General features: G+C 49.7%; 1 protein-coding gene across 2 annotated transcripts in view; it reads left to right on the top strand.

Moving 5' to 3' along the window:
- mybpc2a (myosin binding protein Ca) overlaps positions 1-12,695 on the top strand; it is a 56,371-nt gene extending 43,676 nt beyond the window's left edge. For both annotated transcript variants that reach the window (XM_078430702.1, XM_078430701.1), the window contains 8 exons: positions 80-247; positions 1,141-1,229; positions 1,841-2,036; positions 6,528-6,667; positions 7,782-7,941; positions 8,959-9,095; positions 10,308-10,494; positions 12,601-12,695. In XM_078430702.1, the coding sequence (XP_078286828.1) occupies positions 80-247; positions 1,141-1,229; positions 1,841-2,036; positions 6,528-6,667; positions 7,782-7,941; positions 8,959-9,095; positions 10,308-10,494; positions 12,601-12,611 (1,088 nt within the window). In that variant the 3' untranslated portion in view covers positions 12,612-12,695. The remainder of the gene's footprint in view (positions 1-79; positions 248-1,140; positions 1,230-1,840; positions 2,037-6,527; positions 6,668-7,781; positions 7,942-8,958; positions 9,096-10,307; positions 10,495-12,600) is intronic.
- The last annotated feature ends 393 nt before the right edge of the window (positions 12,696-13,088 follow it).

Raw genomic sequence — 13,088 nt, 5'->3', positions numbered from 1 at the left:
GAACCAAACGTCGGCCAGCTTCGAGTGTGAATATGAGCACCGTTCTTGAGTTCACCTTCGTCCCTCTGCTTCCTTGTAGCTGACGACTGGACTTTAGCCAACACTAAGCTGGTGGAGCGTCTGGGATACACTGTCAAAGACCTTCCCACAGGAGAGAAGATTACCTTCCGTGTGCTGTCAGTGAACATCGCTGGGAAGAGTCCGCCTGCCGTTCTTTCCCAGTCGGTCACTGTCCGCGAGATAGTCCGTAAGTGGAAAACAGCGACCGTACAACTGCACGGGAGGTGGGAGGCCAGTGATCACGTGGACATCTCACCCTTCTCAAACCAAGATGGTGTAACAGCCAGGGATGAGCTTGCACAGTGGGGTGTCTCCATGCCATCAACCTTCTGATGAAGGAATGATGGAATGATGGAGGAATGATGGAATGATGAATGAATGAAGGAATGATGAAGGAATGATGAATGAAGAATGACTGATGAATGAATGATGAATGAACAAGTACCTTATTATCACACCTAACAAGTCACAGTGATTTCCTTTGTTTTGCACACCCAAGGTATGCAAAGAGTAGCCACATAAAGGGCGCCGACAAAGTTCCAAAGTATCCCACGCCGGCTCCATTTGACTCCCCCTCTCCCTCTTCCTTACAATGGTCCCCCCAGCCGGCTCCTCCATTGTTCTCCTGCCCCTCCCCCTCTGTCATGGAGGTCTCCCCACGCCGGCTCCATTTTACTCCCCATCTTCCTTACAGTGGTCCTCCGACGCCGGCTCCTCCATTGTTCTCCTGCCCCTCCCCCTCTGTCATGGGGGTCTCCCCACGCCGGCTCCTCCATTGTTCTGCCCCCACCCCCTCTGTCATGGGGGTCTCCCTTTGTTCCCAGTGAAGGTTGGGGTCTGGGACGTACTGTTGGGGCAGCCTCAGTCAGCTGTTGCTGTGGTTTGGAGCTGAGGGTATGGGAGGAGAGATGGTGGGTGTCATACTCAACGTGCAGATTTGGTCGTCCAGCTATGGGAAGGATGTCAATGCATAGAAACATAGAAAACAGGCGCAAGAGGAGGCCATTTGAGGAGACCATCGAGACCGGTTGCTGCTGACTTTTCAGCATCTAATTTGTCCATTTTCTTTTTGCCATGTAGAACATCCAAAAATCTGGCTACCACGGAAACTGAGGCAAACGTACATCAAGAAAGTTGGTCAGCAGATAAATATTATGATCCCGTTCCAGGTGACTAATGTTCTGTGTGTGTGTGCGTGCACACGCGTGTGTGTATGTGTGTCATTGTGTGTGTGTCTTTGTCTTTGTAAAAAGGTTATCCTTCAGGTCGCTATTAAATCTTTCCCCCGTTACCTTAAACCTGTGTCCTCTCATTCTCGATTCCCCTAATCTGGTCAAAAGACTGTGCATTTGCCCAATCTATTCCTCTCATGATTTTGTACACCTCTATAAGATCACCCATCATCTTCCTGTGCTCCAAGGAATAGAGTCCCAGCCTGCTCAACCTCTCCCTGTAGCTCAGTCCCTGGCAACATCATCGTAAATCTTATCTGCACTTTCCAGCTTGCCAACACCTTTCCTATAAAGTGGTGACCAAAACTGAACATAATAGTGGCCTCACCAATGTGGCCTCACCAATGTGGCCTCACCAATGTGGCCTCACCAATGTCTTGTACAACTGCAACATGATCTCCCGACTTCCACACTCAATATTCTGACTGGCGAAGGCCAATGTGTTGAAAGTCTTCTTGACCCTCACCCCTATCTACTCGTGAGGTCATTCATGATCACACTCCACTGCTTGAGTTTAACTGACCTGCCCCAACTTTGAACCCTGCCAGGGTAAGCCGCGACCTCTGGTCACTTGGAAGAAGGATGGGCAGCCGTTGGACACCAGCCAGGCCAGTGTCCGCAACAGCGAGGTGGACACCATCTTCTTCGTGCGCAGCGCCGAGCGTGGTCACTCAGGGACCTACGAGCTCAGCGTGCAGATTGAAAGTCTGATTGACACTGCCTCTGTCAAAATCCGGGTTGTTGGTGAGTAGCATTAATGGGGCAAGGCCCTTCCTTCTGGACAGCAGTGGAAGTCTTCAAGCTTTCAAGGTGGCTAGCTCTGAATGACCCTTCGACAAACGACCGGTGCATGTGGTGCTGTGGTAGAGTTGCTGCCTTACAGCGCCAGAGACCCAGTTTCGATCCTGACTGCAGGTGTCACCCACATCCCAAAGACGTGCGGGTTTGTAGGTTAATTGGCCTTTCTATATCGCCCCGTGGTGTAGGGAGTGGATGTGAAAGTGGCAAAACATAGAACAAGTGTGAACAGGTGATCGCTGGTCAGTGTGGGCTGAAGGGCCTGTTTCCATGCTGTGTCTTTCAACAGTCGAGGAAAGGGGAAGTGGGTGGAGTGGACGGAGAGAATTCCAGAGTTTGGGACCTTGGATACAAAGCTGTGGCTACCAATGGTGGGCGGGTCGGACTCAGAGTGGCCCAGAGTCTAAGATCTCTGAGATTAGTAAGGAAAGGGGAGATAACAAAGAAGAGTGTGGGCATGGAGGGCTGTGAGAGGCAATGTGAGAACATTAAACCGCAGGGTTACCAGCCTGGAAGCCATCGCCAGTTGGTGTGGACAAATCAGCGAGAGAAGTTGCAAGACAGTGAGCTGTGAAGCTACGGGGACAACAGAAGGCCGTGGAGGCCACGTCAGTGGGTACTTTTAAGGCAGAGAGATTCTTGATTAGTATGGGTGTCAGGGCTTATGGGGAGAAGGCAGGAGAATGGGGTTTGGAGGGAGAGATAGATCAGCCATGATTGAATGGCGGAGTAGACTTGATGGGCCGAATGGCCTACTGCTTCTATCACTTATGAACCCCTTAGGAGTGTTCTAGAATTTGAGAGTTAGTCCTCACCCATCATCCTCTCCAATTCATTGTGGCTGAGATGGGAACTGGGAACATGAGATGAGTTTGGTGTGCAGATGGTCCTGTGACGGGGAATGGTGGTTCTCATTACATTATTGGGACATGCGTGATTCTGAGCCCGTGCAAACTGCACAGAGACAGCATCCGAGGTGAATTAAGATGACCGAGAAGGTGCTAACCGGGATTACCTTTGAGCTGCTTTTAAAAGAGGGACAGTGTCACATCCTTCTCCAAACTGAGCTTTCCCAGTGAAGGTGAAATCATTTAGTGTGGAGCTCAGTAAAACCTGCTGTGGCTGTGTAGGCCGTGGAAACTTGGCCTCGTGTGAAGGACAGAAAGGTTCCTTCATTGAAAGGGCAAAGACAGAGAGTTGGAGCCGGAAGGGATTTGTTTACATGGAGTAATTGAATGTAGATCTCGGATGGAGCCAGGACACAAGAGGACACACAGGTCAAACGTGGGGAGCGATGATTAAATAAAATTGGAGCTATTTCAGTGCCCGGCCACATGCTCGCCTCTCCAGGCCACGTAACCCACAGCTCACGTCAGCCAAAGATAAACACAAAAAGCTGGAGTATCTCAGCGGGACGGGCAGCATCTCTGGAGAGAAGGAATGGGTGACGTTTCAGGTCTTCTTCAGACTGGTGAGGGATAAGGGAAGTGAGAGATATAGATGGTGATGTGGAGAGATAAAGAACAACGAATGAATCACAGCGGGGGAGCAGCGAGAGAGGATGTTGCAGAACTCAACCAGGCTGATATCGTTTACATCTCTCAACGCTGTGCTTCCTGATGCTTATCTTGGTTAAACGCTCTCTATTCAACACTGAGATACAAGAAACTGCAAATTCTGGTCAGAGCAGCATCTGTGGTGAACATGGATAGGTGACGTTTCACAGAGTGCTGGAGTAACTCAGCGGGTCAGGCAGCATCTGTGGAGAACATGGATAGGTGACGTTTCACAGAGTGCTGGAGTAACTCAGCGGGTCAGGCAGCATCTGTGGAGAACATGGATAGGTGACGTTTCACAGAGTGCTGGAGTAACTCAGCGGGTCAGGCAGCATCTCTGGAGAATATGTCCCGAAACAACATCCATCCATGTTCTCCAGAGATGCTGCCTGACCCGCTGAGTTATTCCAGCACTCTGTGTCATACTCAACACCCGTTTAGTTTAGCTTAGTTTAGAGGTGCAGAATGGAAACAGGCCCTTCGGTCCATTGAGTCCACGCCGACCATCACTCACCCATTCACACTAGTTCCATGTTATCCCACTTTCTCATCCACTCCCTACAGGCCAGAGGCAAATTACAGAGGGCAATTAAACTACAAATCCTTTGGATGTGGGAGGAAACCGGAGCACATGGAAGAAACCCTCGCTGTCACGGGGAGAACGTGCAAACTCCACGCAGACAGCACCCGAGGTCAGGATTGAACCCGGGTCTCTGGCTCCGTGAGGCAGCAGCAGCTCTACCCGCTGCTTCCCTGTGCTGCCAAGGGCTCATCACTGAATAACCACAACAACTTGCGTTCATATGGCTCCTTCACACCAAGGTGTTAGAGAGACACTGCATCGGGTTAAAAATAGCCACTGAACCAAAGATGGGAGTATTCAGACAGAAGGTGGATTTTGAGAACGGACTCGGAAGAGGTGGTGGAAAGCCGGGGGTTTAGGGAGGGATTTCCAGGGCTCAGGGCAGGAGAGGCAGAACGCCAGCACTGGGATAAACATTTGGAAGCACAAAATCATGAGGATCAGAAGGTTCCTTTGATCTTTAATGATTGGTTATTTAAAATCTGAGATAAGATGCTGTCTCTGGAGGAGAGATGTTTTGATCCACACATCTGCTAAAGCCATGCTGTGTACCGTGTGTACAGAGCGTGCTGGCCCCAGGAGGACCGCTGGATGCCAGGTCTCATGTTCTTTCTTTCTGCCAAGATCACATTACAGAAATCTGCCAGTAATTCCAATCTCTCTCCGCACACTGAGCCCGGGCACAAACCTGTCCCCGCTCCCCGTAGAAGGAGATGTCGGAGACAAGTCGAGGGCTTAGAAGGTCTTGTAAGGACAGGTTCCAACTCCCAATGGCCCTGGCAAAATGTGACCTACAGGATATCGGGACGCAAAAGGTCAAGCTCATAAAAAGCCAGCAAGTGATTTATTGGCGTGGCAAGTGAGGGGGATCTGATTACTGCTTGCGTTACACACCCTTGCCATTGCAAAGATGCTTGCTCCTCACCCACATAGCGTGCTGAATCTGTGCAATTCTTTGTCACTGGAGGCTGTGGAGGCCAAGTCAATGTATATTTTTAAGGCAGAGATTGATAGATTCTTGATTAGTACGGGTGTCAGGGGTTATGGGGAGAATTCACAAGAGTGGGGGGAGACAGGACAAAAGAAATAACGTTTAGTGCAAGCTAAAGTATAGTGAATGGCCTACTCTGACATTCAACCATGGCTGATCTATCTCTCCCTCTCAACTCCATTCTCATGCCTTCTTCCCATAACCCCTGACACCCGCACTAATCAAGAATCTGTCAATCTCCGCATATATCCACTGACTTGGCCTCCACAGCCTTCTGCGGCAATGAATTCCACAGATTCACCACCCTCTGACTAAAAGAAATTCCTCCTCATCTCCTTTCTAAAGGTACGATTTATTATTCTGAGGATGTGACTTCTGGTCCGAGACTCTCCCACTAGTGGAAACATCCTCTCCACATCCACTCAGTCCAGGCCGCTCACCATTGATATCCAGGCCTTTCACTATTTGAAAGGGCAGATGGGGCCTGGTTTTAAGATCGCCAAGACATTACACCAGACCGTACCGCACAGAGGTGACTCGGTACTGCAACTCTCTGCCAGTGTTGTGTGCTTGAGTCCATGAGTCGGACTTGAATCCACAACCTTTTCATGTAAGGTGAGAGTACCAATCTCTGGGGGTTAAAGAGGTTTGATCTGAATTGCCTGAAGCTGAAAAACACACCTGGCTGGTCTCATTCCTGGAAGCAACCTTTCACTAAGCAGTGAACTGCCAGAAGAAGCTACAGAAGTTGACACAATTACCAATTATAAAAGGCATTTGGACAGATATATGGATAGGGTTTAGAGGGAATTAAGCCAAATGTGGGCAAATGGGACCAGCCCAGTGTGCCAACTTGGTCAGCATGGGCAAGTGGGCCGAAGGGACTGTTTCCACACTGTACAGCTCTGTGACTCTAAAGATGCCGCAGTTTTTACCCGAGTTCCCTTTCTTAGGATGTGGAGAGGATGTTTCCACTAGTGGGAGAGTCTAGGACTAGAGGTCACAGCCTCAGAATTAAAGGATGGTCTTTTAGGAAGGAGCTGAGGAGAAATTTCTGTGGTCAGAGGGTGGTGAATCTGTGGGATTCTTTGCCACAGAAGGCTGTGGAGGCCAAGGCAGTGGATATTTTTAAGACAGAGATAGATTCTTGATTAGTACGGGTATCAGGGGTTATGAGGAGAAGGCAGGAGAATGGAGTTAGGAGGGAGAGATAGATCAGCCATGATTGAATGGTGGAGTAGACTTGATGGGCCGAATGGCCCAATTCTACTCCTATCCCTTATAACCTTTATCTAAAATGTTTTCAGAGAAGCCGCAACCCCCGGAGTTGCTGAAGATCACTGATGTGTGGGGCTTCAATGCCGGGATTGAGTGGAAACCACCGAAGGACGATGGCAACTCCGAAATCATTGGCTACACGATTCAGAAAGCCGACAAGAAAACTATGGTGAGTGGTTGGTGTTGGCTGGGTGGGAGATGCCTGGAAGCGGTGCACCCTGGGGAGAGGGCAGCCGAGGAGCAATGAAGCAAGGTTTACTGCCTTCTCTACAAGTACAGTGAGGAGCAGGTACAATGGAAATCTTGCTCACAGGCACAGAGACAAACACAAAAACATTAATTATACATAACAATCTGCAAGACAGTGAAAAGAAAATCAACTGTGCGAGAAAATGCAAGACATTAATGCAGGTTGGGATTTTATTCCTTGGGAGCGCAGGAGGCTGAGGGATGATCTTATCGAGGTGTACAACATCATTAGGAGAAGAGATGGAGTGAATGCACAGTCTTTTGCCCAGGGTAGGGGAATCAATAACTAGAGGGCATGGGTTTAAGAAGAGAGGGGAAAGATTTAATAGGAACATGAGGGGAAACCTTATCATGCATAGAGTGGTGGGTATAACAACTGCTAGATAAAGTAGTTGCGGCAGATACAATAACAACATTTAAACAACATGTGGACACGCTCATGATTAAGAAATGTTTATTGGGTTTTAGATTTTAGATTTAGAGATACAGCACGGAAACAGGCCCTTCGGCCCACCGGGTCCGCGCCGCCCAGCGATCCCCGCACAGTAACACTATCCTACACACACACACACTAGGGACAATTTTTACATTTTTAAAATTAACCCAGCCAAATAACCTACATACCTGTACGTCTTTGGAGTGTGGGAGGAAACCGAAGATCTCGGAGAAAACCCACGGGGAGAACGTACAAACTCCGAACAGACGGCGCCCGTAGTCAGGATCGAACCTGAGTCTCTGGTGCAGCATTCGCTGTAAGGCAGCAACTCTACCGCTGCGCCACCGTGCCAGATTATGGGCCAAACACAGCCAGGTGGGACTAGCTTAGATGGGGCATTTGGTCAGCAGCATGGGCACGTTGGGCCCAACGGCCTGTTTCCGTGCTGTAGAAGTCTATTTGGTCAAGGATCTAAAATCCAGCACAACTTCACAACTGGGGAAGAAGAATACCCTTGTGCAGATCCAGAGCACCTTTGCAGATGCGTCTGGTCCAGGGTTTGGTCAAACAATAAAGATATTTCCACCTTTGCCCGTAGGAATGGTTCACAGTTTACGAACACAACCGTAAATGCAGCTGCACTATCTCTGATCTCATCATGGGCAACGAGTACTACTTCCGTGTCTTCAGTGCGAACATCTGTGGCCTCAGCGAGAAATCAAAGGTGTCCAAGGACACAGCCTTCATCCAGAAAGAAAGTAAGTGTCACAAGATCATAGGTGATAGGAGCAGAATTAGGCCATTCGGCCCATCAAGTCTACACTGCCATTTAATCATGGTTGATCCATCTCTCCCTCCCAACCCCATTCTCCTGCCTTCTCCCCATAACCCCCCACTAGTACTAATCAAGAACCTATCTATCTCTGCCTTAAATATATCCACTGACTTGGCTTCCACAGCCGTCTGTGGCAAAGAATTCACCAGAAAGGGTCAGAAGGAGGGTTCCGACCCGCAACGCCTGACCCGCCATCCATGTTCTCCACAGATGCTGCCTGACCCGCTGAGTTACTCCAGCACTCTGTGAAACGTCACCTATCCATGTTCCCCAGAGCTGCTGCCTGACCCGCTGAGTTACTCCAGCACTCTGTGAAACGTCACCTATCCATGTTCCCCAGAGCTGCTGCCTGACCCGCTGAGTTACTCCAGCACTCTGTGAAACGTCACCTATCCATGTTCCCCAGAGCTGCTGCCTGACCCGCTGAGTTACTCCAGCACTCTGTGAAACGTCACCTATCCATGTTCTCCAGAGATGCTGCCTGACCCGCTGAGTTACTCCAGCACTCTGTGAAACGTCACCTATCCATGTTCTCCACAGATGCTGCCTGACCCGCTGAGTTACTCCAGCACTCTGTGAAACGTCACCTATCCATGTTCTCCACAGATGCTGCCTGACCCGCTGAATTACTCCAGCACTCTGTGTCTATCTTCGGTATAATCCAGCATCTGCAGATCCTCCCTACACAGCAAGTGTCAGGATTGGCTCTCTTGTGGCATCGCCCAAATGCCACCGTGGTTGAGGGCATTGCCTGGCGTGGCTTGGCTTGGAACTTTGCCTCGCGATACTTTGCCTCTCACGCCATGGACTGGTCCAACACCCTCCAGCTCTGGATGGAATGATGCACCGGCTTCTTAGTTTAGAGACACAGCTTGGAACCAGGCCCTTCGGCCCGGCAAAATGTGGCTGGTTGAATCCTAACTCCTCCCTCTCTCATCAGGCAAGAACTACGTGCGGCCACCATACATAGAGCATGACTTTAGCCACGCGCCAAGATTTACCCAGCCGCTGTTAAATCGCTCTGTGATCGCCGGTTACCCGACAAAGCTGAGCTGTTCTGTTCGAGGCTTTCCTAAGGTGAGTGTCTGGTTTGAGAAGGTTGTTTCTAACTATACCACCTTTGCGATGTTCCAAAGAGGCAAGTTTAACAGATGTTGAATTCTCCATTTTTGGAAACTACATATCCCTCTCCATTCTTCACCCTTATTCCCACTCCCCCCCCCATTTATCCCCCCTTCTTTCCCTCCCCCACCCCCCCCTCCCATCTCCACTTTGCCCCACCTGGACTCGCACCCATTTTTTCTCTCCCATTCCAAGTACATTCCTTTAGCTTCACAACACCTCAATCCTTTTGCACTGAACCTTATGTCTTTCCATATCTTGACTTTGCCCACCATCTGCCCACCAAAACCTCTCCTCAGCTGTATCAACCTATGCCATGCTTTGCCTGTCACTCCTCTCTTCTACCTTCCCACCCCCACTTCCCCTACAATCAGTCAGAAGAAGGATCCCAACCGAAACGGCACCTGTCCATGTTCTCCACAGATGCTGCCTGACCCGCTGTGTTACTCCAGCACTAGGTGTCTATCTTTGACATAAACTAGCATCCGCCTTGTCACGACTCAAGGGTCTGAGCTGTAGGGAGGGGGTTGGGTAAGCTAGGAACATTGATCACCTGTTCACACTAGTTCTATGTTATTCCCCTTTTGCATGCACTCCCTGCACACACGGGGGAATTTACAGAGGTAATTTAACCTACAAACCCGCACGTCTTTGGGATGTAGGGGGAAGCCAGAGCACCCGGAAGAAACTCAGGTGGTCACGGGGAGAACGTGCAAACTCCACCTGAGGTCGGGATCGAACCCTGGTCTCTGGCGCTGTGAGGCAGTGGTTCTACCACTGTGCCACTGTGATTGGTTGATGTAGATCATCCTGCCCATCATTGCTGCAAAGCGTATGATCGCTCATTGTCTTTCTCACTCTCTATAACCTCGGCACGGTGGCGCAGCGGTACAGTTGCTGCCTCACAGCCCAGAGACCCGGGTTCCATCCTGACCACTGGTGCTGTCAGAAAGGAGTTTGTACCCTCTCCCGTGACCGCGTGGGTTTCTTCCCACACGCCAAAAGACCTACTGGTCTGTAGGTTAATTGGCTTCTGTAAATAGTAAATTGTCCCTAGTGTGTTGGATAGTGCTAGTGCCTGGACTCGGTGGGCCGAAGGGCCTGTTTCCGCACTGTATCTCTAAAGTAAAAGTAAACAGTAAGTGTGATTTGTTATCCCAAATACAGCCGAAGATTGTCTGGATGAAGAACAAGGTGGCGATCGGAGAGGACCCCAAGTTCCTGATGAGGCACAATGAGGGCGTTCTGACCCTGCAGATCCGCAAACCCAGCCCCTTTGACGGTGGAAATTACACTTGCAAAGCCATCAACGACCTGGGCGAGGATGAAGTGGAATGCAAGCTGGAAGTGAGAGGTCAGTACCGTCACAGTGGCCCAGCGGGTAGAGCTGCTGCCTCACAGCGCCAGAGACCCGGGTTCCATCCTGACTACGGGTACTGTCTGTACGGAGTCTGTACATTCTCCCTGTGAGTTTTCACTTCGGGACGATTTTACAACTTACCGAAGCCAATTAACCTACAAGTCCGCAAACCTTTGGAGTGTGTGAGGAAACCGCAGTACCCGGAGAAAACTCACACAGGTCACGGGAAGAACATACAAACTCCATACGTCCGCACAGGCAGCACCTGTGGTCAGGATCGAACCTGGGTCTCTGGCGCTGTGATGCAGCAGCTTTACCGCTGAGTCACCATGCTGCCCCTGTTGCTAAACACTGGCTGGGATTGCATATTAATGCTTCTACTCTGGGGCTGTAGAGAGCATCCTGTCCAGCAACATCACAGTCTGGTTTGGGAACAGCTCTGCCCAGGACAGGAAGGCCCTGCAGAGAGTAGTGCGTTCGGCAGAACGTACCATGGGAACTACACTCGCCCCCCTGCAGGACCTATACATCAGGAGGTGCAGATCCAGAGCCAGCAAGTTTATGGGGGACCCCTACCACCCCAGCAACGGACTGTTCCAGCTGCTACGGTCAGGCAAACACCTCCGCTGTCACGCTGTGAAAACGGAGAGGATGAGACAGAGTTTCTTCCCACAGCCCATCAGGACTGTTAACTATTATAACTCCAGGGACAACATTTTTAAAAATTTTAATTCCTATGCTGTAATTGTAATTTTTTTTTGCACAATCCGCAGGCATTTCCACTTTCATTTCACTGCTCATCGTGTATGTGTATGTGACAAATAAACTTGACTTGACTGACTTGGGTGAGGTTATAGTCATAGGTTAAGCTGGAAAGAGTACAGAGAAGCTGTACAAGGATGGTGCCAGGTCTTTAGAGCCTTGGCTACAGGGAGAGGTTGTGCAGGTTAGGACTGTATTCTTTGGAGCGCAGGAGGCTAAGGGGTGATCTTATAGCGGTGTGTAAAAGTATGGGAGGGGGGAATAGATAGGGCGAATGCAATCTTTTTCCCAGCGTAGAGGAATCAAGAACCGGAGAGCATAGGTTTAAGGTGAGAAGGCAAAGATTTAGATATTTTTTTTAGATTGAGAGATACTGCGCGAAAACAGGCCCTTCGGCCCACCGAGTCCGCGCCGCCCAGCGATCCCCGCACACTAACACTATCCTACACACACTAGGGACAATTTTTACATTTACCCAGTCAATTAACCTATAAACCTGTACGTCTTTGGAGTGTGGGAGGAAACCGAAGATCTCGGAGAAAACCCACGCAGGTCACGGGGAGAACGTACAAACTCCGTACAGATGGCGCCCGTAGTCAGGATCTAACCCGAGTCTCCGGCGCTGCATTCGCTGTAAGGCAGCAACTCTACCGCTGCGCCACCGTGCCGCACACTGTACATTCTCCCTGTGAGTTTTCACTTAGGGACGATTTTACAACTTACCGAAGCCAATTAACCTACAAGTCCGCACACCTTTGGAGTGTGTGAGGAAACCGCAGCACCCGGAGAAAACCCACACAGGTCACGGGAAGAACATACAAACTCACGGGAAGAACATGCAAACATTTAATGGGTTCTTGATCAGTAATCTTTTCACACAGAGGGTGGTGGATGTATGGAACGAGCTGCCAGAGGTGGTAATTGAGGCAGGTATACCAACAACATTCAAAAGACATTTACACAGATACATGGATAGGAAAGGTTTACATAGAAACATAGAAAATAGGTGCAGGAGTAGGCCATTCGGCCATTCGAGCCTGCACCGCCATTCAATATGATCATGGCTGATCATCCAACTCAGTATCCCGTACCTGCCTTCTCTCCATACCCCCTGATCCCTTTAGCCACAAGGGCCAAGATGGATATGGGCCAAGCACATGTACATGGGACTAGCTTCAATGGACAACTTGGGCGAAGGTCCATTTTGCAAGCCATTTGACACCAGAGAATGATAGCTTTATAACGCAATGTAGTCTATCCCATGGGACAGGAGTGAAGAAAATCACAGTGACCAAAACATATAAAGTAACCTACTGTCTGTTTCTCCATTTGTTGCAGTTCCTCAGTAAATGCTTTCTACACAACGCAACAGCAGTAAGGTAGGTGGAGACTTTCTTTTCGTTTGTTACGTGTAATCACCTTTTCTTACACCTTTACGCAGTCAATTTATATTCAGGGATTCTTAAAAAAATTGTTTTTTTCTATGCTTGCACTGCAGATCACATGTCAATGGCTGGCCTGATCTTTCAGGGAGCTGAGTTCATTGACGATGGCCATGTACTAGATTGGCTGGAGAGAGGATTTACAAGGATGCTGCCAGGACTTGGGGCCTGAGCTGGAAGGAGCAGTTGGGCAGACTGGGACTCTATTCCTTAGAGCGCAGGCGGGCTTTAGTTGTGGAGAGTGATTGGATAGGCAGGGCTTGTCTTCCCTGGAGCCATGCTAGCGGAGGAGTGAGCTGAAAGAAGAATACAAGGTCATAAGTGAGAATTAAGTCAGGTCATCAAGTCTACTCCGCCATTCAATCATGGCTGATCTATCTCTCC

Source organism: Rhinoraja longicauda, chromosome 40, assembly GCF_053455715.1.
Source record: "Rhinoraja longicauda isolate Sanriku21f chromosome 40, sRhiLon1.1, whole genome shotgun sequence".
Classification (NCBI taxonomy): domain Eukaryota; kingdom Metazoa; phylum Chordata; class Chondrichthyes; order Rajiformes; family Arhynchobatidae; genus Rhinoraja; species Rhinoraja longicauda.
Note: the sequence above shows the minus strand (reverse complement) of the source record. Positions and strands in the feature narration are given on the sequence as shown.